Source organism: Mustela putorius, unplaced genomic scaffold, assembly GCF_011764305.1.
Source record: "Mustela putorius furo isolate JIRA1106 unplaced genomic scaffold, ASM1176430v1.1 tig00000129_pilon_pilon_pilon, whole genome shotgun sequence".
NCBI classification, from domain to species: Eukaryota; Metazoa; Chordata; class Mammalia; order Carnivora; family Mustelidae; genus Mustela; species Mustela putorius.
The window spans coordinates 42928405-42955470 of NW_025421290.1; the positions used below are offsets into that span (position 1 = coordinate 42928405).

Sequence of the window (27066 nt, forward strand, 5' to 3'; positions counted from 1 at the left end):
GTCTTGATTCTCATTAGCTCTCGGACTTCATTGTGTGCGGCTCTTGCCCTATTGCTTCTACACAGCCGTGGCGGCCTCTGCCATTTCTTGAACACTCCCCGCATGGTTCCACCTGAGAGCCTTTGTGCTGGCTGCTTCCTCAGCCAGAAACTGTTTTCCCCACAAGTCTACCTGTTCCCTCTCTCCCTTCTATCGATCCTTTGATCAAACACCAGATTCCCAATGAGACCTGGACCGCACCCCAGCTTTTCACCCCTGACTGGCATCTTGGAATCCCTTCTTGTCTCGGTTCTACAGAGAATTACTCTTCTAACATACAACTTTACTTTTATGCATGTTGTTTTCTGTCTCTCCGCACTAAAATGAAAGGATTCTTGCCTAGTTTGTTCACTGATTATATCCCAAGTGCCTAGAAGAGTTTCGGCAAATATCGGATGAGTGAATGAATGAATGAATGAATGGTTATAGCATTTTCTGCACATCACTATAAAAACTTAATAAAAGTATTTTAAGCTAAGGTATAGGTTTATTCCAATTTTTGTTGTCTTAAACTGTTTACAAATGGAAGGTTTCATAGAATGATTTAAGACTGAGCAAAAATTGCCTGGCATATGGAATCTTTGTACACTAATGATTATTACCAAGTACCTTATAGTAATGGCATTTCTTTAAAATTAAAGATATAGCAAAGATTTTAGTTAGCCTAGCAAAACTCTAAAAATCTCAATGAGCTTTCAAAGAATTCTAGAAAATGAGCTTCAAGCTTTCTCATTCTACATTATTGGTGAGAATATTATGCCCTAGGAGTGACATACATGAAACAGAGGCAGGTGAGTGTGAAGAGAGGTGATTTATGCATGTTTTTATTTAATCCTAATTTTTTTTCGACTGTGTATGTTTTAAACTAGTGGTTTGGGGAGAATACCTAAGAGAAAAGTAATAGCCTAACGTTTGATATCTTAGTGACTAAGGTAATTTAAAACAGGTTGCTATTTTGTGTTTACTCAAGAGGGTTCAGAAAACAGTTATATATTTTTTTTCCATCAAAACATGGTTATTCTGGCAACCATATCCATTCAGAAAGACCTTTGAGAATCAAAACTGATGTTCCAACATCAGTGCTCGGAAGCTTTCCTCCCAGCCTCTTATTTAAGGTTGATTTTACTTTTATTTCTGACAAGTATAGTGATCATCCAAAGGACAGAATAACATCTTCATACTTCAGTTTGTATGTATGCATGAATGTATGGTGACTTGCTCTGTGACAGGAAAATAATTGACAATAGGAAAAGAATGAGATAGAATCATCATGAAGCTTGAGAACTTGAAGCCATTTAGGGAGGTGTCCCCAGATAACATGGGACATTCACGGACACCTATAGGGTAACTCCAGGCACCTCAATCTGTTCAGTGTACAGTATTGCTTAAGATGGCCAGGAGATTTGTCAAGAATTTGGGGGCAGGGGAATGCTATGATAAACCATTAAAATTTGTAAAAGTTTTTTTTTCAGTTTAATTTAATTTAGTTTTTTTTCAGTGTTCCAAAATTCATTGTTTATGCACCACACCCAGTGCTCCATGCAATACATGCCCTCCTTAATACCCACCACCAGGCTCACCCAACTTCCCCCCTCCCCCTCCCCCTCCCCTCCAAAACGCTCAGTTTGTTTCTCAGAGTTTTAAAGGACAATCTTTACCTAGAATAGTGTGGGACAGCTTGTTTCCCATTGTTGATGAATTCATAACACAATAGTGTATGCAGAAAATATTTCTTCTTAGATACATTTGCCAAATAGAAGGAGCAAATGATACAGTCTATTTCTTGCTCACCTAATATAATAAAAATCTGCATTCATTGTATTTATTCCAAGTTAGAAAGAGCCCCTGCTCCTAAATTACTTATGGCTTAGCACAGGTTCTAGACAAGTCAATAGATAATGACATTAGAGCGTGTCCAGTTTGGGAAAGGTTAAGGACAGTGTGTCCTGGGATTACATAAGAGGATCACATGACCCATTTTTTCGTTTGTATTTTTTGGGGGGAAGTAGGGGTTCCTTGAACCTTCTGGAGGAGGAACCGTCTGTATAATTGAGATGTAATTAATGAGTAACAAGTTGCCAGGAAGAGGTGGAGTGGTGGAATGATGTAGGTGGAATGAACTGTAAGCATCTTTAGGTAACAGATGAAAAGAAATTCAGTTCTGGAAAGATGAAGCGCCTGGCTCCAGGCTTTAGCTCTGTAACTGTGCTTTTGTTAATCTCCGAGAGGCATAGCCCTAGATACAGAATGTAATGGGGAAACACCTTTAATGGAATTTGGAAACCAGCGTGTATATAATTCCATTAAAGTAATTGGTAGGGCCAGAACATACAGAATGATTTGAATGGGTGTATTAGTCAGGAAGCAAAAGATATGGAGAAGGTTCTTGAACTTGTTTTTCATCAATGTTTTGAACTTTAAATAATACTTCTGTTTGTAGATCCCTCTACTAAAGGACTTTCAACTTTGGAAATGCCACGGGAATCCTCGTCTGCCCCTACATTAGAAGCTGGTGTGCCAGAAACAAGCAGCCACTCCTCAATATCAAGTAAGAATTCCCTCGGTGATCTTTTCACCTTTACATTGGTTTTGGAACAATATGTGCCACATTGTTTTCAGTGTTCACACTCCTGGGGTCAGGGTTTTTTCTTTATATACGTCATGCTACCTTCCTGGGGGACACTTGGCAGTAAGATCTCAGGGATCCTGAAGCATAGGCTCAGTTCTGTCAACATCTCAAGTGTTTGATACATCAGTAACATTACTGATTGGCCAAGAATCCCAATCTGTGAAGGAATAGTCACTGAATTTCATAATTCCAAAAACCTAAGTGTTGTCGATGAGTAGCTTAAACATAAGGTTTGGGACTAGTTTTTTTTCACTAGTTCTGGGACAAGTGAAAAGCATTGTTCACGACAGAATTTTACATTGAACCCCTTTGTTTTATTTGAATCACTTCCATCAGTGAAAAAACATTATCTAGGTTATCACAAAATAAATATAACAGATAGATCATGATCCCAGAGTCATGATGGAATCCAGTCCTTCTGGATCTGAAAATAAAAATGGCGTGAAATTTTACAGGATCTGTAGGGGGCAACTATTTTGAAACTGCCTTCTGTGGTTGGGTCCTAGATTTTGTCCTAGAGGAGCATGAGTTCTGTTGAGGTGAAGGTAAGGGTGTCCACCTGCCTCGGTGGACCCATTGAGAGACCTTAGCTTGGGAGGCACAGCTCCTGCAAGCCCTCGTGCCACCTGCTGGTCACTTTTGTGCTCCCTATAGACGCTGCATGAGGAGCTAGTTAATTTTCATTTGACCATCTTTTCAAATGAGGGTGATTCCAAAGACCAGATAAAGATGTTAGCTCAAATGCTGGACTGATAGCATGGAATAACATCGTCATTGTCATCTTCATGAGTCATTCATTCATGCATTCATTCATTCAGCAACTATTTATTAAGTGTTGGGTGGGTGCCGGGCACTGTGCTTGCCACTGGGGATCCGAGGTGAAAAAATAAGAGATACCCCTTGTTCGAGGAGTTCATAGTCATAATAGTTAATAATAGTTCCCATTTATTTGACACTCACCATGTGCTGGGCACTGTGCCAAATGGTTACACACATGTTCTTTTACTCAGTCCCGACATCGGCCCTGCATGGCAAATATTAGTGACCCCATTGTATAGACTAGGAGACAGAGGTTGGAGAGGCTAAATGACTTGCCTAAGGTTGGGTAGCTACTAAGTGACAGAGACAGGGATTGATACCAGGTCTGTTTGATTGGCAAATCTGTGCTCTTTTTTTGGTGTCACACACTGCCTTAGAATAACTCAAATTCACTTACAATAGAGATTATAGAAATTCTAAGAAAGTGCTTTCAAGTGAGAGTTACTTGCCCTTTTGGTAGCAAAGAAGAACAGCTAGTTTTGGATTTAATTGTTCTCGTATCATAAAAATCTGTATAATAACATGATAGAACACCCATTGGTAAGCCCCCATACTAGAATCATGAAAGTATATTTTCTCCTCCTCATTTATATGAATCATTTCCCAAAATAGGAAGATAGTGAATTCTAATCAGAATTCCAAGTTGGATGTAATTTGAGATAGGGTGACTAAGTCAGCCGATCTTCAGTGCTAGTTACATGTGTCATGAAATAAGCGTATCCAATGTCTCATGATCCTAGAGTCATGACTGACTCTTGCTTTTCTGGAGTCAGCAGAATACATCATTAGATTTCCACCTTCCTCCTCCTCTCCACTACAAGCATGCATTCGATGGTTGTTGGTGGTGTGTTCTTGGAGACATCATGCCGGGCACCTCACACGCTGAGCTGAAGGTTAAGGGTTTTTACTCTCAGGGAACTGTGCTATCTTCACACACAACTGAGAATCGGAGAAATTATGAAATCACTAGAGGCTTTAAATCCTCCTTTGAGCATACGCATTTTTAAATTGGTTGAGTCTCATACAAGATTTCTGCTTTTGCATTTGACCTGAAGTTGCACTATTTCAAGTGGGTCGTAACACTGTAAATTTCACCAGTCAACAAGAATCAGAGATCTTCTGTGTTGGTTGGCATAGCCATTATTGTGAATTTAGTCATGGACTCCAAGACATAAGAATTCCCGTCAACATTCCCCTCTTTGGATCAGTTTGCTAGCTGATCATTTTGTAGCTAACCATGCCGTGACTACCATGAATCAAACAGCATGCTAATCACATTAAAAATGTTATAATTGATTTCACATCTCACCGAGTTACAGTCTTGGTACAGTGATTGTGAAACCTATATATAACATTTAAGACTTTCCAGGGGCCATACAATCATCCGGTTTCTACCATCCCCTCATAGAGCATGTCCTTAAAGAACTTCAGTTTCTGAAATTGTCCTCCTGAGAGAGTGAATAACCACACGCTCTCCAGTGTCCAGGAGTTTGGGATCATGCAAGAAAGTCATCTTAGTGATTCTCTGCTTTTCTCACTGGGCTGGGGTCAGGGACTGATGGGACTCTTCCACAGAGGAATAGGAGGGTAGGAGACAGGTTGATTTTTTACCCAATGGTCTACTGGTAGAAGTGGATTTTTTTTTTTTTTAACTATTTTTCTGGTTTGGAAATGCTCATAGCTTGACATTTCACTAGTGGGATATTTGTCAATGCTTAATTGCAGGATAAAATGTTACTACTGCTCTCTAAAACAAAGATTTGTACTAGAACACACTTGTGGAAGGTGATTCAATTTGCATTTCCTAAACAGTAGGCAGAGGCTCATATAGAGATTAAAAATAGCATTGACTTTGGAGTCTTCAGCATGTTTCGGTTTCTGTGACCACCTCATTTGCTCGTTGGCTCCCAAGTAATACCATATCACCTACTTTAATTTCTCTCAAGAAAAATTGGGGTTGATATGTGTCATTTTGCTCCAAAATACACACACACACACACACACACACACACACACAGAGGGACCTCATGGGGATATAATGAAGCCTGAAACTATGTATGCACAAGCTCCATTAAAAAAAGTTAAGCTAGTATTATATGCCTTGAGTCCTTTTTGGAATGAGATAAAGTATATAAATAAAAAAAAGGTAAATGAAAGTAATCATATTGCTGTAACTGGAGTAAATATTTACAGAGTACAGAGAAGTGCTGATAGGCACTCTTTCATTCTTTACTGAGGGAAGACAGGCACCTGGAAGAGCAGTGTGCCTTAGTATTCCCCTTGGACGGGAGCAATTGCAAATAGCCAATGAAGGTTCATCTAAGATTCTTTATGGATTTGTAGAGCCTTTGTGTGCAGTGGAAATTTATTCCCCCTAGTAATCATGTCCTAATTTCCTCCATATAGCTCAGTATAGGCAGATGAAAAGGGGATCCCTGGGAGCTCTGACAATGAGCCAGTTAATGAAGCGACAGCTGGAACATCAGTCTAGCGCCCCCCATAACATCAGCAACTGGGACACTGGTGGGTCAAGCTTTTTCTTCTTGTTTTACCTCTCAGATTAGCTAAATGCCACTTTCTTTGTGTCCCCTCTGCTCTCGTGTGAAGGATTAGATGTTTTCTTGTGTTCTGTGGTTCAAGTAATTAAAAAAAAAAACTGGAAGGTGATGATTGAGTCTCTTTAAACTTTCCAAGTGTTCCAGAGTCACCTCTTTGTCCACTGGGGCTGGTCCAAGTCTTTGTCGTTTAAGACCCAGATTCCAGAGGCTAGGTTATCTCTCTGGGGTTAAGCGATATCAGTGCATAAGGAGGGAATGGATCTGTGATCTCATGATGCAAATTAAAAACCAGAAACAAAATGAAAAACACCAGATTATCAATAGTCTCTGTTTTGTGAAGCATCCCCCCAAGTGAGGGCATATTAATAGTAATACTAACTATGGCCGCTTAGTGATGTCGTGGTCTGCTGGTAGGTTTGGGAATATGAGCTCTGTGTTTTAGTTAGCGGGGTGACCAGCTTGCAGCCACAAACCCGCATGCTCGTACAGTGGGACTGCATCTTACCTCAGTTTTAAAGTAAGACTTTATCACCACGACGTGTCTATTTTAAACACGATCACTCCGCATTTTCTGAACCTTGTTCCTGCGTTCTGCACACGTACTCCTTTCCAAGCCAGTAGTCCTGCCACAACGCTGTTCTCTGGAATGACTGTCTTTCGTGTTTGGTTTTTCTTTTTTCTTTTTCTTTTGTAATTAAATGGGTCATTTGAGTTGCAAGATTACACATGCGGAAGCCCTTTGCAACACACGTGCGCTATGAAAATGTCATGGTTTGTTACTGTGATAGGCTCTAGTGGCCAACATTGGATCAGACTATTTCAGTATCTTGGTTAGTACTTTCTGGCCATAGTTCTGTGAGCTTGTCACTGTAATATCTTTCCTTATGACCAGGAATTGTGACGTCCACAAAACCGAACTATCGACAGACTTATTTTTTTCAAAACCATAATATTGACATACATTTTATATTATCTCCCCCATCCATTGTTTTTTTCAAAAAAAGAGAGCTAAATAATTAAATCCCACACAAAAATACCCAATCCTATGTTTGACAGATAGTTTCAACTCTCCAGCCTTTATAAGGGTTCTTAACGTTTAAAGGTTTCATGTTGTGTCTTCCTTTAGGTGATAAGTGGTAGTGAATAATGGAACGTCCGAAAGCCAACAGGCAAGGGTCAAGGAGAAAGACAGGGTAACCAGCCTCAACAGCTGAGGGGTCTGGGTGGAGTCATTCCATCCACACCAAAGAGGGCTGACTCTGTTTCTCTATTTAGTGATGAAGCTATGTGAGGAACGGAGTGTGAGAGCCTTTGTTGGTTAGTTCTCTGATAATTAAATGCCCACCTTTTTTTAGGTTGACCTGGGGCTCCGAAGATTGTTTTACCATGCTTCTATTTTCTATAGCAAGTAGCTCAGCCTAAGCTAATCATTTCAGATTTGGATTATGATTGCCAACTAGTTTGATTGACTCAGTAGAGTTATAAAAAGGCAAATAGATCTCAATTTCCAAACCAAATTTTAATCTAAAAACAGAGTCTACGTGATGCCAAATAACCCATTTAACTGAATTTTTCACATTCAACCAAACTCACTCATGTCGCTCTGGTTTCTCAGTTAATACTTGACATTTACATACTGTGCAATTATCTTTCACCTGTTTTCCTGGGCTTGTTTTCCATTCTCTGAGTTGGTTCTCTAGTCACCAAGTCCTACTAGAGCTTCATCTCAATACTCTAAGTTTGATTAGTGCCACGAAAAGTTCTCCCCAAATCTAAGACCACAGGAAAGTCGATCAATGCGTAAGTCAGTGTTAGGTGGCATGACGCATTATAGCACATATGTCGATTCGGTGACTCATGGTCTGCAAAGGGACAAATCTAATTGTGTTGACACTGCGAGAGGCAGTCTAAAACACAGGTTATGATCCATTCACCTCAGCATGCACCTGCTTGCTCGCCGAATACCTACCTCTTCTCCATCCGTGCTCATCTGATGGCTGCTTCTCTGTCTCATCTTTCATAGGAAGCAGATGTTCCAGAAGCCCCACTCCTCCATGTCTTCCCCTGTCCCTCACCCCTGTCCTTCAGCTCTCAGTAGCTGACCTCACCCCTGTCCCTCAGCCCTCAGCGAGACACCTGCCATTTTCTTGCCACCTGTTCACCTGTTTTCTGTATGACCTCTCTGGCTATTGCCCCAAATGATTGCTTATTTACTGATGTGCATAAAACATTTATTTCATGGCTGTGACATTAGCCTTTCAGTTTTTTCATTTCATATCAAGAGGTAATGGTATTTGAGCTTTCTCGGTGGGGAGGTAGAGAATCCACACTTTTTTTTTTTTTTTTTTTTTGACAGTTTTAGATGCTCTCATGCTCTCCTGCTTTTAATTACATTGCATATACCTGACTGGCCGGTTTGTAGTGAAACCCCAGACAACCCTACCTGAAATCTAGGATGTTTCCTATATGTATTAATAATCAACAATAACAGTGACCCCCAAAATTGGCCCCATGAGGTTATTGGTTAAATTCTTTGTATTGTGACTTGTGCTAAATTGACCACATTGAAGACTGAAATGCTCTCTTTATCCACAGAACAGATACAGCCTGGGAAACGGCAGTGCAACGTGCCCATGTGCCTAAACCCTGACTTGGAGGGGCAGCCATTGAGAATGAGAGGTGAGTTGCGTCATGGAATCTCAGACTGCGCAAGCTGAGAGACACTGTATATGTCACTCATCTGGTCTCCAGCAGCTGCCGAAATCTCTTCTTAAGCAGCTCCATGAAGTGGATCCAACCTCTGCTCAAACACCTCCAGGGGCTGGGAATGCATGACATCTCCTCTTTGTACATTATCAACAGAAAGTTCTTCCTTATTGTGACTTTCTGTTTGGGACCACCTGAAACGAGTCTAGCCTCTCACCTAATTTTTTAGATGTTTGAAAAATAGCCACATTTTGCTTATTTCCTCAAGACCATATGTCCCTGGGTCCTTTGATATACCTCTTAATGCATATCAGCCATCCATATTATTGTGTATCTTCTCTGAACATGGTCCAGTTTATCTAGGTTCATTCTAGAATGTTGGTATCATAGATGAATAGCTTCTTTGAAATCTAAATTCTGAAACTGCACAAAATATACTCATGGATTATGCTGCCCATTAGAGTAAGCTGATTTATAAATCTGCGCCAAGATCATCAGAATGTGTATTTTCCCAAATTCATCTCATGGCTAATCATTACTTTTGTTCTTTTTTAATTCAGAAAGGAGCTCCAGCGATCCTTTGTAAAAAACAAAAACACAAAAAACAAAAAACAAAAAATGAACTATGACTGCCTCTTTTAGCTACTTCCCTCAATCAAACAGACTTATTATTTAGGACCTTACCACTCTTGTGATTTTCCTCAGAAATGAGGAGATATTTATCTTCAGCTTTTGCTGACATTTACTGGGCAACAAGTAGCGGTTTTAACCCCTGTAGATGATGAGACTCTTCTCATTTATGGGCCGAGGAAAAGCTTTTATGAGCAGAAGTCAGTGGTCAAACAACTCTGGTGCTTGCTTCTCCACGAGCCAGTGACTAAGTCAGCAGCCACAGAAATGGAATCAGGCAAAGGGAACAAAAGCAGAAAGACAAAGACACTTTCACAGTAAACTGGGGAAGTCCACTGAGGCAGCTAAGGACGGATGGGCGCTCGCATCCTTTGAACAAACCAAAACATTTACAATGCCTCCTATCTCTAAGATTCCCAAAGGAGCTTTGGTCAAAATCTCTGGCTTTGGAGCTGGATTTTGGAGGAGATCCCCTCTTTATCCAAGCTTCTAAGAACCTTCTATTTCTGTTCCTGGTTCCATACAGAGTACGCTCGGGGTAGTGGTGCCGCCACACAACTGGGGGATGACGGGACTGCTTTTAATGTTGCAGGTTTCATTGTAACTCAGCGAGAACAAGAGGTAGCTGAAGTATATAGATGCCTTTTGCATTTCCCACCCTCTTTGTCTACATTGCTCTTCTCCCAAATGATTCTCCATATTCAGAAATCCAGCAATTTAGCTAATGTTGCCATGGGAAGCCAGCGCCCCCCAGCTTTTATAGAGGATTGCCTTAAATACTGCATGACATGTTTTGTGTTGTCATGTGAATAAACAACTCCACAGTACTATTATTGTCAAAAACACCTGTTTCTTGGCATTTGTATTGGGTAATTATTGGCTTGAAACCACCCAAATGACTTTGATTCCTTCCTTTTTCTTGACTTGAATTGTGAATTCTGTTTAATAGTAATTGGTGATAATCTTCTGAAAGACTTAACTCAAGAATATATATTTTTTTCCTTTCAGTGCCTTGTTTCCAGTAAGACTTTATATCTATCATCATCTTTTGAGCTGACTTTTTCTACTTTCAGTATAGACATTTTGACATCTGGTAGACATGGTCTGTCAATGTTCAAGAAATGTGGAATATTAGATTTAAACTTTCTGTGTTTTGGTTGCTTGAAGCAACTTCATGCTGTTTACCTTAGTGTTTAATAATTAAATATGTCTCCTTTGATCTTGGCCCAGTTCTTGCCTTTTCTATTATTAATCAAAGTATAGTTACACTTGTAATAAATACTGTTGCTTCCACTTAAAGCATTTTCTTGATGAAACAGTTGGAGATCCAACTGTTAGTGATAAACTGGGGTACAGGTAGGAATGAGTGTTAGTCAGAGATAGCTGGTAAATATTGTAGTAGAATATAGATACCCATTGGGGATCTTAGGAAGTGACATAAGGAAATTTTTTAGATACTTTCCTTGCTGTTCGAGTCTGCAGATCCCCTGCTTCTCATAAACACACTTTGGAGCCTTTGATCTGTCAAGGGAATATACAGTCTGGCAGTATCTTGATTCTTGAAAGGCTTCAGTACAATTTTTTTCTCCGTCAGAGTGAAATACATTGCCCACTTTGCTAGGTTTCTAAATTTTGATGTTACTTCCTTTAAAAGCCGGTTTTCTGAATCTGAATCTAATCTTTCTCTTATTTAAGGAAAGATCATATAATTTTATTTTGTTTTTTAACACTTTTTCCAGTTCCTTGATGAGAAACAGACTCTTCAATGACCACTGAGTTTTTCTGCCTTCTTTCCTGCCTCCGTCTGGCACTGGTGGTTTTCTTGGTAGAGAACAATCCCCTGGCTTTCTAGGTTTACTCATTGCCAGAACATGTCGCCAAGATTCCTGCCTTAGGTTTCTCTGAAGCCATCAAAACCCAAAGTTTTAAACTCTCTGATGTTGATTGGCTGAAGTCGCTGGATGATTCCTTCAAAGCACTTGATCTTTCATTCATAAGTATTTCAGTTTGAAAAACAAAGTCTTTTTCTTTGGGCTTATGATATTAATTTCCAAGGTATAAAGCTGTCGTGATATTTCTTAGCTCAAACCCCTCCCCTTGCTTAAGTGTGTAGAGTTTGGGCTCTTATTTCCACCTCAATTTAGCAGCATTTTAGGGTCGGTAAGCATTTGTGATTTTAGAAACGTGAGACCGTAAGGGCAGCTCCCATGTATGCCTAGCAAACAAAGATTGTAAGCTCACCTAAGGATGCTCTTGGATACGTTTCCCCCTTTTTCTATTGTCTTCGTCCGCTGTTGGCACAATGAACTCTTTCTGATTTTTTTTTTTTTTTGAAGTCAAGAAGCAAAGAGAGTCCAACTCTTTTTTTTTTTTTTTTTTTTTTATTGACAGAGAGAAATCACAAGTAGATGGAGAGGCAGGCAGAGAGAGAGAGAGAGAGAGAGAGAGAGAGGGTGGGAAGCAGGCTCCCTGCCGAGCAGAGAGTCCGATGCGGGACTCGATCCCAGGACCCCGAGATCATGACCTGAGCCGAAGGCAGCGGCTTAACCCACTGAGCCACCCAGGCGCCCGGGAGTCCAACTCTTAAAAATCACACAAACAGAAACAAATCACAGTCCTTCTTGAATTCATTTTATCCTTGAAACCAATAAGTCTTTCTTGAATTCCTTTGACCCTTGAGGGTTTTTCACAAAGCTGTGGGGCTGATCCCATCACATCCCATGAGTGTGATCTTGGGAGGATTTATGAGAGGAGGACGGGGCTTTTCCTGGCCCCCAGAAATAGACCTTTCTTCACCGGGTGTCTCCCTGCGTTTACACAGGTGCCACGAAATCCAGCCTGCTGTCCGCACCCAGCATCGTCAGCATGTTTGTGCCGGCCCCGGAAGAATTCACAGACGAGCAGCCGACGGTGATGACGGACAAGTAAGCTCACGTGGTTCTTTTCCTCACCAGAGTTACAGAATTTGAACATTTGCTCAGCACATTTTATACTTTAAGTCATAACTTGTTCGTCAAGGGGCCATGGCCCTAAGTGTGGGTAGACATTTGTTTTTTTTAGAAATGTTGTATCAGGGGAGCCTGGGTGGCTCAGTGGGTTAAGTCTCTGCCTTTGGCTTAGGTTATGATTTCAGTATCCTGGGATGGAGCCCCGCATCAGGCTCTTTGCTCAGCAGGGAACCTGCTTCCCCTTTCTCTCAGCCTGCTGCTCTGCCTACTTGTGATCTCTTTCTCTGTCAAATAGATAAATAAAATCTTAAAAAAAAAATGGAAAAGAAACGTCATATTGTTCTATGGCCAGCTTCTATTTATGCCAAGGCACATTCCTTTCTCAGTTTGGACAGATGCAAATCATAGCCACTTACTGATTATTAGAAGCTTCAAATTGTGAGGATGGAATTAAGTATGGAGACTTGATTCTCATTCCCATCCTGCCAGCAGAGCCCTTTCTCTGAGTCTCAAACTGGTTACGTCACTTCGAGGTTTGTCAGCCTTCGGTATCCCCAGATTTCTTATAGGATAAAGTCCAAATGCCTTTGCTTATGATAAAAGGCCCTTTAGCTTGTGAAGGTATGGCCTTACCTCTCCTCACCAGGAGCTCTGGCCCCAGTGCCTGCACCTTCTCCAGAACATGCCTGTGCTCTCTCTGCTGTGATTGTATAGGTGCCCTTCTCTCTTCACTTACTCTGCTTGGCGAACTCCTAGTCATGCTTCAGGACCCAGCTGAAGGCAAAATTTCCCTGAGTACACAAGGCAGAATTAGTCATACCATACACCAAGTTTCCATAGTATTTACTATGTCTTTGTGTTCTACCACCTACACATTGTATTTTAATTGTGTTATTGTTTACACATATAGGTTGTGAGTTCCTTAGGGACTGGGACCCTTTCTTCTGTCTTTTAAACTCTGAGTTCCTTGTACATTTCCTGGCACACAAATGCTTGAGTACTGAGTATAATAACGAATAAGATTTGTGGGATTTCCAGTTGGGAGAGATCTCTTTGGGCCAGGGAGACTTCCTGGTGACGCGGTGGGTAGGCTCGTGATACAGGTGCGAGGGGCTGGTGGGAGGATCTATGCAGCGGGCCCCCAGCATCAGCCATTCCTGAAGAAGTGAAGGAGCCCGCCTTGAAGACATTCCTTACCGTGGAAATTCCATGTGGGGAGCACTGAGCTGTGTGGGGAGGCCTCTTCTTGGCTCCTCCTTCTGTACAATGTCCCCATTCTGTGTCCTCCTCTAAGTCCCAGTCTTTGTGTGCGCTCCATTTCTCTTCTTTTTTATTTACAGATGTGAATCCTATTTTTTTTTTTTTTTTGAAAGGTGGATTTGTCAGGGGTGTTTGTATTTGGGAAGTTTCCAGACAGGAAGTTCTCAATAGTGATCTTAGCTCTAGTTCTCTCTCTACTCCTGGTAGACTTCCCCTTCACTTTATTTATTTTTTTAAAGAAGATTTTATTTATTCATTTGACAGAGAAAGACACAGTGAGAGAGGGAACAGGAGGAGTGGAGAGAGAGAAACAGACTCTCCACCAGGCAGGGAGCCCTATTCGGGGCTCGATCCCAGGACTCTGGGATCATGACCCTAGCCGAAGGCAGATGCTTTAATGACTGAACCATCCAGGCGCCCCGTCCCTTCACTTTATAAAGCAGTCCAGCTGTGGCTTCAGTTGAGATGAATGAAGTTGAACTTAGAGTAGATATTACCAAGAGCAGTAAGTTGGAAGTGGCATAAGAACAGGTGCCACTATGTCTTTTCCTATTATACTCAGTAGGTGCGGTGAGTTCCTAATTCTGATCTGAGTGAGTGAGAGGGAAGAGGCTGGAATCCAGACTCCCCAGGCTTTCTAGAATGTTCTCCTGGCTGAAGTATCCCGTGTCTCACCCACAAATAGGATACTTTTCAATTCGAGAGCGTAGGAAAGCTTCCATTTGTGTCTAGGCATTTTTCATGTTTAATTTCAACAAATGAAAAAAAAAATCTAGTTACTGACTATCCCTAGCAATAATTTTACATGCCTAAAATCCCTTAACCAGAAGTTTCAAACTGTGAGTCCGACTGGCAGTCCCTGTAGAAGGGACCAATGATTCATGTCCATAGAGGCCAGACAGTTGTGAGTTGGACGTTTTCAGTGACTTAAAGAACCTTCCTGATCTCTGCCCTCTGTGCTGTTTTTGTGTCTAGGGGGAGGGTGGCATTGGAGTCCCTTATGTTCTCTGACAGTGGGGCCATGGACCTCCTTTAGAGGACTTTTCCAAGACTCCTGAGAATTGGTTTTATATACTTTGTTGTATCTTGAAACCATTCATGGCTTTCGTGGACAGCATTCCTCTGTTTTCTTTGCAGATGCCATGACTGTGGGGCCATTCTTGAGGAATATGATGAGGAAACCCTGGGGCTGGCCATCGTGGTCCTCTCCACGTTCATTCATTTAAGCCCAGACCTGGCAGCCCCACTGCTGCTGGATATTATGCAGTCCGTGGGAAGGTGAGTAGTGCTTTGGTTCTGTTTGGAAGTAAGGAGGAACCTTACTTGACATAAAAGCTATCAGTTCAAAAGTAAAACATTCTGTAACCTTATAGATGTCTGATATTTGTGGGATCAGCTCAGACTCATTTTAAAAATGGAATGGACCAAACTTTGGGTTGAATTCCCCAGCTGTGTTGGGTCATGGGTCACAAGGTCACAGTGTCAGAATGAAGCGAGAGGAAACCGCACTACGAAAACTATTCTTGGTTCCTCTCAGTTGTTACTTGGGTTAATGTGTGGGACAGTACTCAGAACGGTACACCTTTCACAGTTCAATGGTTTACAAATTTTAGATGTTATTTTTAGATACTACTATTTATAAGATTTAGATATTATTATCTCTCTTTACCGGTTTTAAGATAGATTCTCTAAGCATCTTGCAGTCCTGAGGCATTTTCCTGGGAGGGGAAGATGGAGTATAGTTTCATCCTTCCTACTCAGAAAAGGAAAGGGCAGACCTATTTTGGGAACAGGGCTTTAAGCCAGACTGAGGGGAGATTAGACTTAACTACTTCACATTAAGAAAATTCCATTTAGTGGATAGGACATGAGAAAGAAAGGGATGTATTTCATGGGTATATGTAAAGTTCAAATTCAGGAACAAACCCAGCACAGAGCTAGGGTATAACTCTACCACCTTGAATACCTAGAAATAGCCATTGTGCAGGGATGAACAGTGGGTGATGGAGGGAGAAGAAAAGATGAAGTATTTTATTTCAGTCCTAGATTTTAACCTAATCATAGCAATCATGGAGTATACGGACCAGCTTGTGGAACTGAGAGTTTTTATTAATGCAAGGCCACAATTCTTACCGTCAATACTTTTCAGATTTAGGACAGATAGAATTATTGTTCTGATCTGTTACCATCTCCTTGAAAGAACTGATCTAAGTTGTAGTCGATATAGAGAGGGGTTTTATTTAGTTTTTGTTTAACATAAGCAAGAAGAAACTGTTCAGGCACTTCTAGCTGTTAGGATGAAAAGGTGTGAGTTTTGAAGATAAGTAAAAGGCAAAACAGTAGCAGATGTATTTTTGCCTGCTTACATATACATATATTTAGATCTCTACCTCCTTTGGCTAGACTGGCAAGAGATGGGGAGGCGGGAAGGGGGGGCGGGGTTTTAAAGTAGCTGCCACAGCCCTTAGCAACCCAAGCCAGATTACCAGACCTACCAGGAAACAGGTTCAGCAGTCACCTGATTCAGGGCTTCCTGGCTCTGAATCAGTTCCAGATGAGGTAATGTGGATTTACAGAGACTGAGTTTATTTATGTTAGTCCCACAGGAACCATTTCCAGGGTGTTCCAAGCGTATGTAAGCTCAGCATTTATCACCCAAGCTTTTCTGTGATTTTGTACTTTGCTCTCTAATTAGATCCCTCTTAAAATTTATCCAGCCCGTTATGGAGCTATAGCCATCAAGATTGCATTGGCTCCTCCCTTAATGATGGTTTATTTCACTTGCCAGTCAATGCTTATTGATTCGCTGTAGTGTCATTAACCAAAGCAACTGAGAATGGTGTCTTGTGTTAGCGGTTGCTGGACCCTCCATTCCTCTCCAGATGCGTTCTTGGCTGGGTGCATGCCGCTTGTGGTCTTAGGTCCATGAACTTGAGCATTTCCCTTATTTGTTTCTTCAATATCTTATTGATTGAGACATGTTTTTCTAAACCCACCCATTTAGCGGGTTTAGACATTCTCTTTCTTGCTATACATTTAGAATATTTTCATGTGTATGAACCATATAATTATTAAAAATTACATTATATAATGATTCCTTAATACATTTCTCTTCCCAATATGTCATCTCAGTTTGTTGACAGATTAGTTGACAAACACCCTTCTTACCTATTTTACTGTCTTACAGAGACTTTTGCAGTTTATGGTTACATTTCAGAGGTGGAGTACAAAGAAATGAATTTTGAGTTGAGTTCATATGTAAAGACATGGACTGGGTCAAACACTGCTCTGTTCTCTGTCTAACCTCTGCAGTGGCCAGTCTGTGGCTTGGCCGGGTGATACGTTAAACCACCTTAACTGTGTGTGTCTCTGTGGAAGCATCTGGTTTGATGCAGAAAGCAGATCTCAGGATCTGGGCTAAGTTGAACCCTGGAGACTGATCACCAAGTGGGCCCTCTGTCCCTAATCAGTGGAATTGTCAGTGGTTTTCCTTCTCCCCATCTGAGCCAGGGCCACAGGGGCTCCCAGTGCAGTACTCATGCATTTCTTTGTGAAAACTTAAGATACTCATGTAACTCTGTTTACTTTTCCTAGATTGGCATCCAGCACCACTTTCTCTAATCAAGCAGAAAGGTAAGGTCCTAAAGTGGGTCCGAACCCACTTTCTCTTTGTCCCCTGAGCGTGTTCATCCTGTTTCTAAATCATCAGAGTGTGGACCATGGAAGGAATGTTCTTAATTTCAATTGCAGTTCCAGAGAACGTTCCATCATTTTCTGTTCATTCATTCATTCGTGCCTGCTGTCACTCATTAACTTTTAAATTTTTATTTTTTCATACATTCACTTGTTTTAGTCATCAAGTACTTATTTTAGGCCACTCTGTAGCAGGTACTGTACTAGGTGCTTAGGTTTCAATTGGTGGCAAAAGGGACATGATTCCTACCCTCATGGGGCCTATGGTCTATCTGGGATGCCAACAGGATGAAAATATTTGCACAGACTTATCATTGTAAACAGTGCTTAAGGCCCTGGACACAATGTGCTGGGAGGCCATAACATTCATTTATTCAACAATTATTGATGGAGTGACCACTAGACTGAGGATACTAATTAACAAAGGAGCCAGTCCGGACTCTCCTGGATCTTAAATTCCAGTTGCAGAGGCAGACAATAAGCAAGTTAACAAACGAGAGAACGGGTAATGCCATTTAGTATCATTCAGTGCTAAATGCTACGCAAAATAATCAGGGACGTCCAACAGATACGGAACAGCTTGGGGGGGGGTTATTTTGGATGTAATAATGGTCAAGGACAGCCTCTCTGAGGAGGTGGTATTTGAACAAAACCTGAAAAGGGGGGAGAGTGATCCATGTGGCAGTTTATAGAAAGAAGTTTACAGCCAGAGGGAACAGCAAATGCAAAGGCATAAGTCAGGAGGGTGTCCAGGATATTTGGGGAGGCAGGCTGGGCAGAAGGAGTGGGGAAAAGTGTAGGAGAGGAGTGGACAAGGTGAGCATGAGGCAGGCCAGGTAGGTCCCGGGAAATCATTATACAGAGCTGGGCTTTTACTGAGGGAGGCAGGGAGCGAGGAGTGACATGACTTCCTTTGTGTTTTGAAAAGATCCCTTGGCTTCTGTGTTGGAAATAGGTCATGCAGGAAAGCAGGTCAGGGCGGAAACAGGGAGGCGAGCGTGGAGACCAGTTCAGTGGCAGATACAAATTAATAAAGACTTGGTTCAATGGAGTAAGAAGTGGTCCCATTAAGGATCTATTCAGAAAATATTGTTAAAACCGAGCCAACAGAATTTGCAGATGGATCGGATGTTGGGTTTACACTAAGATCTGAAAGATATGACTTGAACTTGAGGGTGCAAATAGCTCTGGAAAAGCATCTGCCCAGGTTTCGAGGGGGGAAAGAACAGATTGTGTAGGAGGAACAACCACAAGACCAGTGTTTCTAGAGCACAGAGATGCAAGGCTGGCTTGCTAGGTGATACAGGGCCAATAAGCCATATTAAATCTTTGGGGCTTTCTAGCAGCCATGGGAAGCTGTTGCAGGATTTTTAAGTCGCAAGAGGTATGTGTGTAGCATCTAGAAAGGTGACTCTGGCTGCAGTGGGGAGAAGAAATCAGAGGAGAGTAGGGCGCTGGCTGGGACATTGGGCACATTTATCTCTCTGCTTTAGTTTTCTCATTTATAAAAGTGGGAAACCGTGTATAGCCTTCTTGTGCCGCAGGGGCACTTGCTGGGAGGTCCAAGGGGTCCGGTATCTGTGGCAGCGGAGCTGTAGCAGCGACTACAAACGTAAGGTGGCGCTGTTGTCACTGCACTTTCGTAACTTTTGTTTTAGGAATATTTACTCCTTTTTAAATGCCCATTTATAGAAAAATTTTTAGACTTCTTCCCTTAACATTTTATTATAAAATATTAAATATGCTGTGAAGTTGGAAGGACTTTAGATTCCTATCACGTAGATCCTACAGGGAACATTTTACTTGCTTTATCACCTATCCAACCCTCTGTCCATCCTTCTCCACCCCGTCATTCCTGTTTAGTTTGGGATGCATTTCAAAGTAAATTTCAGATATTAGCATACTTCCTGTATTCTTCGGCAAAGTTATTCACTAAAGTTTGATTTTGTTTAAGCCCTTTTTTCCTCTGAGGCACAGTTTCCATACTAGAGAATACACATACCTTATGTGTATTATGTTTACTGATTTCTGACAAATGTGTACCCCTGCATGACCAAAACCCCTGTCAAGATATAGAAGATTACTATCACCCCCAGAAGATTTCCTCGTGCATCTTCCCAAGCTCCACCCACATAGGCAGATACTAGCCTGATTTTCTCTTTCTACCATAGCGCTTCATATAAATGGAATGGTACTGTATGTGCTCCTGGGTGTCTGACGTCTTGTACTCAGCATAATGTTTTTGAAATTTGTTCATGTCATTGCATGTTATCAATAGTTTATTTCCTTTTTAGAGCTGGGTACTATCCCATAGTTTATTTATTTATTCTCGTGTTGATGGACATTTGCATTGTTTCCAGTTTGGGGCTATTATAGATAAAACTGTTAGGGCCATTCTTCTACAAGCCTATTTGTAAACCAGTCTTTTTATTTGTCTTAGATAAATAGCGAGGAATGGAACTGTGGCATTATATAACTGTGTTTGATTTTGTAAGACACTAACAGTGTCTTACAAAAAGTGGTTGTGCCATGTGGCATCCCCACCAGTAATGCATGAGACTTCGGTGTTCCACATCCTTGCCAAAATTTGATGGTGTTGATCTCTTTAATTTTAGCCGTCCTGGTGGGTATCTCATGAGAGTTTAAATTTGCATTGCCCTGGTGACTAATGCTGTGGAGTATTTTTTCATGTGCTCTTTAAGACCCTCTCTAAATCTTCTCTTCTGAAGTGTCTGTTCAAATCTTTTGCACATTTTTAACTGGGTTGAGTTGCAGGACTTCTTTATATTGCCTGAATACCAGTCTTTTGTTAAATATATCTTGAAAATATTTTCACCTCGTCTGGGCTTACCTGTTCCTCTTATTAATATATATTTTGATGATATGTTTTTAATTTAGATGAAACCTAATGTTTAAAAAAATTTTTTAAAGGTTTTATTTATTTGAGAGAAGGAGTGAAAGAGACAGAGAAAGAGCCACACATGCAGGGGAGTAGGACAAGGAAGGGCAGAGGGAAAGGGAGAAGCAGACTCCCCGCTAAGCAGGCAGCCTGATGGCGGCTTGATCCCGGGATCATGACCTGAACTGAAGGCATTTGTTTAACCAACTGAGCCACTGAGGTGTACCCCATAGTGTTTTTTTGTTTTTTGTTTTAATTAATTTTTTATTTTTTATAAACATATATTTTTATCCCCAGGGGTACAGGTGTGTGAATCACCAGGTTTACACACTTCACAGCACTCACCAAAGCACATACCCTCCTCAATGTCCATAATCCCACCCCCTTCTCCCAAGTCCCCTCCCCCCACCAACCCTCAGTTTGTTTTGTGAGATTAAGAGTCACTTATGGTTTGTCTCCCTCCCAATCCCATCTTGTTTCATTGATTCTTCTCCTACCCACTTAAGCCCCCATGTTGCATCTCCACTTCCTCATATCAGGGAGATCATATGATAGTTGTCTTTCTCTGCTTGACTTATTTCGCTAAGCATGATACGCTCTAGTTCCATCCATGTTGTCGCAAATGGCAAGATTTCATCCCCATAGTGTTTTAAAAATTTTTTTAAATTGATGATTATTTCTTCCCATTTTCATCAGTCATCCTCAAATCAAGAAAATATTCTCCAGTTTTTTCCTCTACAAGTTTATTTATATTTAGCATTTATGTGATCCTTCTCAAATTAATTTTTATGTATGGTATGAGGGTAGGGGTTGAAGTTCCTTTTTACCCATGTGGAAACCTAGTTATTTCAGCACTGTTAAGAAAAAAATGACTTTCCCTTTCCCCACTGGATCACTTTGTTGTATGTTAAAATCAAATAATGGTATTTAGGTTGATCTATTTCGAGGCTCTCTATCCTGTTCCATCTATCGATATGTTAATCCGTAAGCTGGCACCACACTGTCTTGATTACTATAGCTATTTAATAAATCTTGAGGTCCAAGATTATGAATCTTCCAAATTTGCTCATTTTTTCTAAGAAGATGGATTTAGATATTCTAGATTTACCAAATTTCCATATACATTTTTGAATAAGCTTCACAGTTTGGGCAGGGAGCCTGTTGGGATTGTACTGAGACAATATTGGGGATGGTCAACAGCATTAAAATACTGAATCTTTCAATTCATGAATATGGTAATATATTCTCATTTCATTCCATTTTTTTTGTTGTTGTTGTTCTCAGCAGTGTTCTTTGGTTTTTAGTGCAGAGGTCTTGTACATCTTTTGTTAAATTTATTCCCAAGAATTTTGGGTATTTTAATGCCAATGTAAGTGGAATTTTTAAGAATTTCATTTTCTAACTTTCTGCTGCTGGAATATGAATATGCAGTTGAATTTCTATATTAACATTGTAGGAAGCTGGGTTCACTTACTAGTTGTTGTAGTTGCTTTTAGAGATTTCTTGGAATCTAAAAGCATTTGTATATAAAAAAATAATTTCTATAAATAGTGAGTTTTCCTTTTCTCCAATTTTTATGTTTTTATTGTCATATTGCAATGGCTAGGACCTCCAGTACAATAATAAAGATGCTACAGAAAAGTCTTTAGTATTTCACCATTAATTTTGTTTGCTGTAGGTGTTCATAGATTCTCTGCTGGACTAAGGATGTTTCCTGTTTCTAGTTTGCTGAGAGTAATTTTATCATGAATGGATGTAAAATTTATCAGATGAATTTTCTCTATTTATTGAAATAACTATATGGTTTTTCCCTTTATTATTTAATATATTGAATTCCATTCATGGGATTTTGAATATTATGTCTTTCTTATGTTCCTGGGATAAACTATTCGGTCATGGACCATCATCCTTTTCATCTATAGTTGGATTTAGTGTCCATGAGGACTGCTGGTTTGTCTTGTTTTTGTTTTCATTTCTTTTTTTGTTCCCTCTTGCTTTGGTTTTCTTGTGACTTTGCTTTTTGTTTTGACTTTATCTGATGTTAGTTTTAGGGCTATGCTAGCATCATAAAATAAGGTGGGAAGAGTTCCCTCCTTCCCTAATTGTTGAAAGACTTTGTGTGAGTTTGGTGTCAAAGTTGCATGAAGAAATGTTTTTGACCTACAGTTTTGAATCATCATTTCAGGGGAGACATAACGTAGTCAAATGGTCTAGGTAAGAGGACTTCTTGCCATTCACCTATTTGGACTCTTTGATTTCTGCTTTCTTCCTGTTAATTCACTCCCTGATCACCTCTGGAACATCCTTCCTGATGCTTTGGTCTCAGGGAGGCATAATCATTTCTTGGCTTCCTCTTTTGACCAGCAGAGATGGTGTGGAACTGCATAGATGAAGGCCTTCTCCTTTTTACAAGTACTAGCTCAAGGTGCTCCAAGAAGAGTTCTCCTATCTCCCAATAGCTATGAACATCTCCCTCCCTGCATCCCCCCCCCCCCCATCAGCTCTCTCTTAGCTAATGACACTTTCTGGGAGGGTCTTGCTGATAATCTCATCATGAGTTTTGTCCTGACTCTACCGTGTTCTGGACTTGGAGCCTTCGCAGGTCGCCTTTTCTGTCTGGGCGTCAGAAGGCTCATCTGTACTCGGGTGGCTCGAATTCATTAGTTGGGGGCCACTCTGACATGTCCTGGTTTTCTCTTTCTAGAAACTTATTGTTAACAGGGACTCCGTGTAACTACAATATTTCATCTCACTGATGAAAATGACAGGGAGATCTTCCCTAAGAGGATCGATGTGTCAGTGCCTGACCTCTAAAAAAGGAGGTTCAGAAAAACCTAAACTCATGCTGGGTGCTCCATGAGTCCCTGTCTTTTCTCTCCCTGTGCGACCCCAGCATGATGGTTCCTGGCAACGCCGCGGGGGTGGCCAAGCAGTTCCTGCGCTGCATCTTCCATCAGCTGGCCCCCAACGGCATCTTCCCACAGCTGTTCCAGAGCACTATCAAAGGTAATTCCTCCACGGGGAATCCAGCTACCACAAACGTGCCCGCTTGCTGAAGCCCAAACACCACTAAATCTGACTGTTGACTTTCCAGATGGGACTTTTTTACGGACCTTAGCCACGTCTCTGATGGATTTCAATGAACTGAGCTCTATTGCTGCTCTCAGTCAGCTCCTGGAGGTAGGTTCGCTTTGAGGACACCTCTAAGCCCCGCCCTTCCTGAAGTCACGGCTGAGGAATTAATTCAGTCATTTAATTTAAAAACTAAATTTATGTTACATACAAAGATGTCAAATTCATCTCAAATAATTTAAATGCTTAAAATTAATTTGAAATAAAAATTGCCAATGCACAGAAGTGTGTCCATGGGATATGGCTGTTTTATGTGGATTTACTATTTATTTAAAGCTTCTGGACACCCTCAGCTCAGGGGTGGATAGGCAACTGCGAAGCACACTCACTTCCGTGTGAGGCTCTCAGAAGTTGCTGTGGGTAGAGTGGCGCACAGTGTATCGCGAGACTTGGAATCAAGTCTCAGCTTCCTGCTTATTTCTTGTATTGTGAGGATTGGATTCAAGTCCTGCATCTTTGTTCCATCATGAGACTTGAATTCAATTCTCGGGTCCACTGCTTATTCGTTGTGTCACAATGCTTGGGTTCATATATTTGGTCCCATGCTTATTATCTCTGTCCCTTAGCTTGGAGGGTTGACAGGTGACCGTAGAGACTTTCCTGCTTCTGTAGTCATTATGCTCAGGCTTTGGCCAGCAGAGTTTCCAGCAAGCATCATTCATTGTGTGTTCTTAGCCACTAACCACGCTAACTGCAAATCCTTAAAAGATGTTCCTTACTTCTTGCTCGCATTTCTCCTTCTCTCACGGAATTAAAGGTCACAGTTTTTCCCAAGTGTGTCTGAATTTGTTGATTCTTCTCTGTACTCTTCCTGCCAATTACAATGAATAGCCTGTGTAGACACACGACACACGTTTAAACCGTGAATATGTGATTTTTAAGACTGATCTTCGACAAATAGCGATCTGAATCCCCACGTTGTTTCAGCAGTTGATTGCCTATGCTTTTGTGTTTTTAGGGTCTAAATAACAAAAAGAATTTACCAGCAGGGGGTGCTATGATACGCTGTTTGGAAAACATTGCTACCTTCATGGAAGCTTTGCCCATGGATTCGCCCAGCAGCCTCTGGACCACCATCAGCAACCAGTTTCAGACATTTTTTGCCAAGTTGCCTTGTGTCTTGCCCTTGAAGGTAAGCTGAGTCCGGGATTTCAATTTCGATTAGGATCTTACGTTTTGCCAACCATCTGCTCAGAAAGATTCAGTGTTTGATAAAGGGCTTACAGAATCTCTATTAGGCACCAAGGACAGAGTACTATGTAGGTTGTGCTCTCGAAATGGTACAAACCTACAGCAGTATGCAGTAGGCATTTTGACACAGTGATTTCATGTTTTTCAGTTCATTTAAAAAAATTAGATATTAGTAGATTATGGAAATATTTCTCAATAAATGTCTAAGTAAATAAAAGCATAGTTTTGTCTAAAAGGAGGCTAGACATACAATGTAAAGCTAAGTTTCAGAGAACTATTTAAAGGGAGGTGACTGTTTATGTGTTTGTGAATAAAGTACTTGAAAGACCAAGTTGATACTGTATTTCTGTGTGGCTGCTTTACCATCACCAGCCCCCCACTGGAGCCACCCTACCATCCTCCAAGAATACACACGAATTACCTAGCTGTGAATCTGGTAACCTAAGGAACATTTTCAACATGAGCCCATTGAATGCAAAAGCAGAACTCTATACTATAAAAGCTGGAAGAGACCTATAAAAACTATCCCATTCCAATGCCCCCATTTTCCAGATGGGGGGGGGGCTGCAAATTCAGAGAGGTGATGGCAGTGTAAGGATTAAAACTCAAGTCTCTTGACTCCTGGTTCAGTATCTGAATGCGTTATGCAGATTGCAGAAATAATCAACTCACAATAAAATCAATCACTTGTTGATCTGACGAGTGAAGTTACATATTGGCAGCACTATTTCTGAAATGAGTATTGCGTGTACGAAAAATGTTTTATAAAGACGAACCACCCTTGATAATGCCCTTTTTCAAATTAGCAGATTTGGAATATATGATCCCAAAATAAGGTCTGTAAGGGTACTTTAGGGACCCTTAGCTTGATGTGTGCTGTTTTCTTGGAGTTTAAAGTTCCCACGAAAAGCGGGAATACTGAGATCTTTACCGTCTCTCACATCCTGTGGTCGTGTCTGCTTGCCAAGCTTGAGTCGATGAATAAATCCAAAGAAAGAGGTTTAGCACTGTACTTAGAAACCATGTATGTATATAGATACCATACCTGCAGGAAATCAAGTGATGCATTTTTAACATGGCCCCATAGAACCTCCCTCCAACCAAGAGCCACTCAGGGCTACTCACTGCTTAACGCTACATACTTGGAGAGAAGGTAGGTTAGGCATGGCAATTTCAAATGCCTATAGGTGGATGCTAGAACCAAAATGTTTAACTTTTATATTAAGTTAAATATTTAACTTGATCACTGACCAGTTGGAACCCTTGTCGCCACCAAACAACTGGTAAGCCTCATTTGTGACTATCAGTCCTGCCCATAGGGACCTTCACTGCAAGGTTAATGAGTGGAGTGATTTAAGATAATACAGAGAACCAAGACCCTTGAGAAACGGGAAGCACCAGTCCCTTCTAACGAGTCTGCGTCTAATGAGTCCCTTCTAACATGTGCTACAACCCGCCGCCCAGTTGTCGTGTGGTAATGCAGGCCTACTATTGCTGCTCTTCCCATGGTTTTGAAGATGATATTTCCTGATTTTTAAAATACCATGGGGACCCTACAAACAGCCAGTCTTCAGCCCCTGCTTTAAAGCAATGTAAATGTCACATGAACTCTGGCGGGTATTGAACAGATTAAATAGACCAATAGTACGCTTACAAGCTACCTGTAAAAAGCTTTCAGAATTCATGTAAAAACTGGCCCTGCTAGATCCAATCTGGGCACTGCCTCTGATCGTCTTCTGCTTTGTTTTTACTCTCTGGGGAAAGCAGGGAGCCGTTGAAAAGCCTTCTGTGGTTTGTTCTCATCAGTTCAGAGAACTGGCTCTCAGTCTGCAGTGTGGGTCAGTGTTCCGGCAGGACTTGCTGAAAGCAGGATTGCTGGGCCTGATACTGAGAGTTTCTGATGCACTGGGAGTTTAGCCTGAGGATCTGCGTTCTCTCACAAATTTCTAAGTAATTCAAGCTGCTAGATCACCAGCTATACTTGGAGAACCACTGGCTTAATTTGTTATCTTCAAAAGTTAGTATGATGCACAGCTGCAGAGAATCAACTATAACCTGCTATTGTGATATGTTTACAATGTTAAATAATATTGCTTATTTTTGTTGTAACATACCCCCTGCCCCGCCACCACCACCAGTACATTCAATTTAAAAAGTACATTTGATGTAGGGACATACAACTCTAACAGATTTGAGAGGCATAATTTTTTTCTTGTAGAAGTTTTACTGCTTTTTTTTTTTTTTTTGAAGGTTTTTGTCATGTCTTTCAGTAGCAAAGGAAGGGCAGATGAGACTGGTTTTTATTTGGACTAATAAGCCTGATGGTTTTAAATAGATCTGAGTAGTTTTTTTCCCCTGGAACATGGCCTTTGATAAATTAGTGTATCTCTTTAGAGTTGGACATAGTTGATATCCACTTACCCATTTATCTGTCAGTCTGTCCATCCATTCATCCATCCATCCATCATCCATACATCCATCTGTTCAATTCTTTATCCATCTCTCTGTCTGATTTAATTTTAAGAATATATCTGAGAAATAATTTAGGTGCTATGCTTAATT

The 27066-nt window shown here is 40.9% G+C and overlaps 1 protein-coding gene across 7 annotated transcripts in view; it reads left to right on the top strand.

The window, feature by feature from the left end:
- Window positions 1-27066, top strand: part of UNC79 (unc-79 homolog, NALCN channel complex subunit) — a 237087-nt gene that overhangs the window by 163606 nt on the left and 46415 nt on the right. For 5 of the 7 annotated variants that reach the window (XM_045073073.1, XM_045073079.1, XM_045073063.1 and 2 more), the window contains 9 exons: window positions 2480-2587; window positions 5894-6010; window positions 8641-8724; window positions 12203-12305; window positions 14727-14867; window positions 17184-17222; window positions 23075-23187; window positions 23276-23361; window positions 24272-24445. In XM_045073073.1, coding sequence (XP_044929008.1) covers window positions 2480-2587; window positions 5894-6010; window positions 8641-8724; window positions 12203-12305; window positions 14727-14867; window positions 17184-17222; window positions 23075-23187; window positions 23276-23361; window positions 24272-24445 — 965 coding nt within the window. The remainder of the gene's footprint in view (window positions 1-2479; window positions 2588-5893; window positions 6011-8640; window positions 8725-12202; window positions 12306-14726; window positions 14868-17183; window positions 17223-23074; window positions 23188-23275; window positions 23362-24271; window positions 24446-27066) is intronic. The other 2 variants (XM_045073086.1, XM_045073069.1) reach the window with 1 other exon arrangement.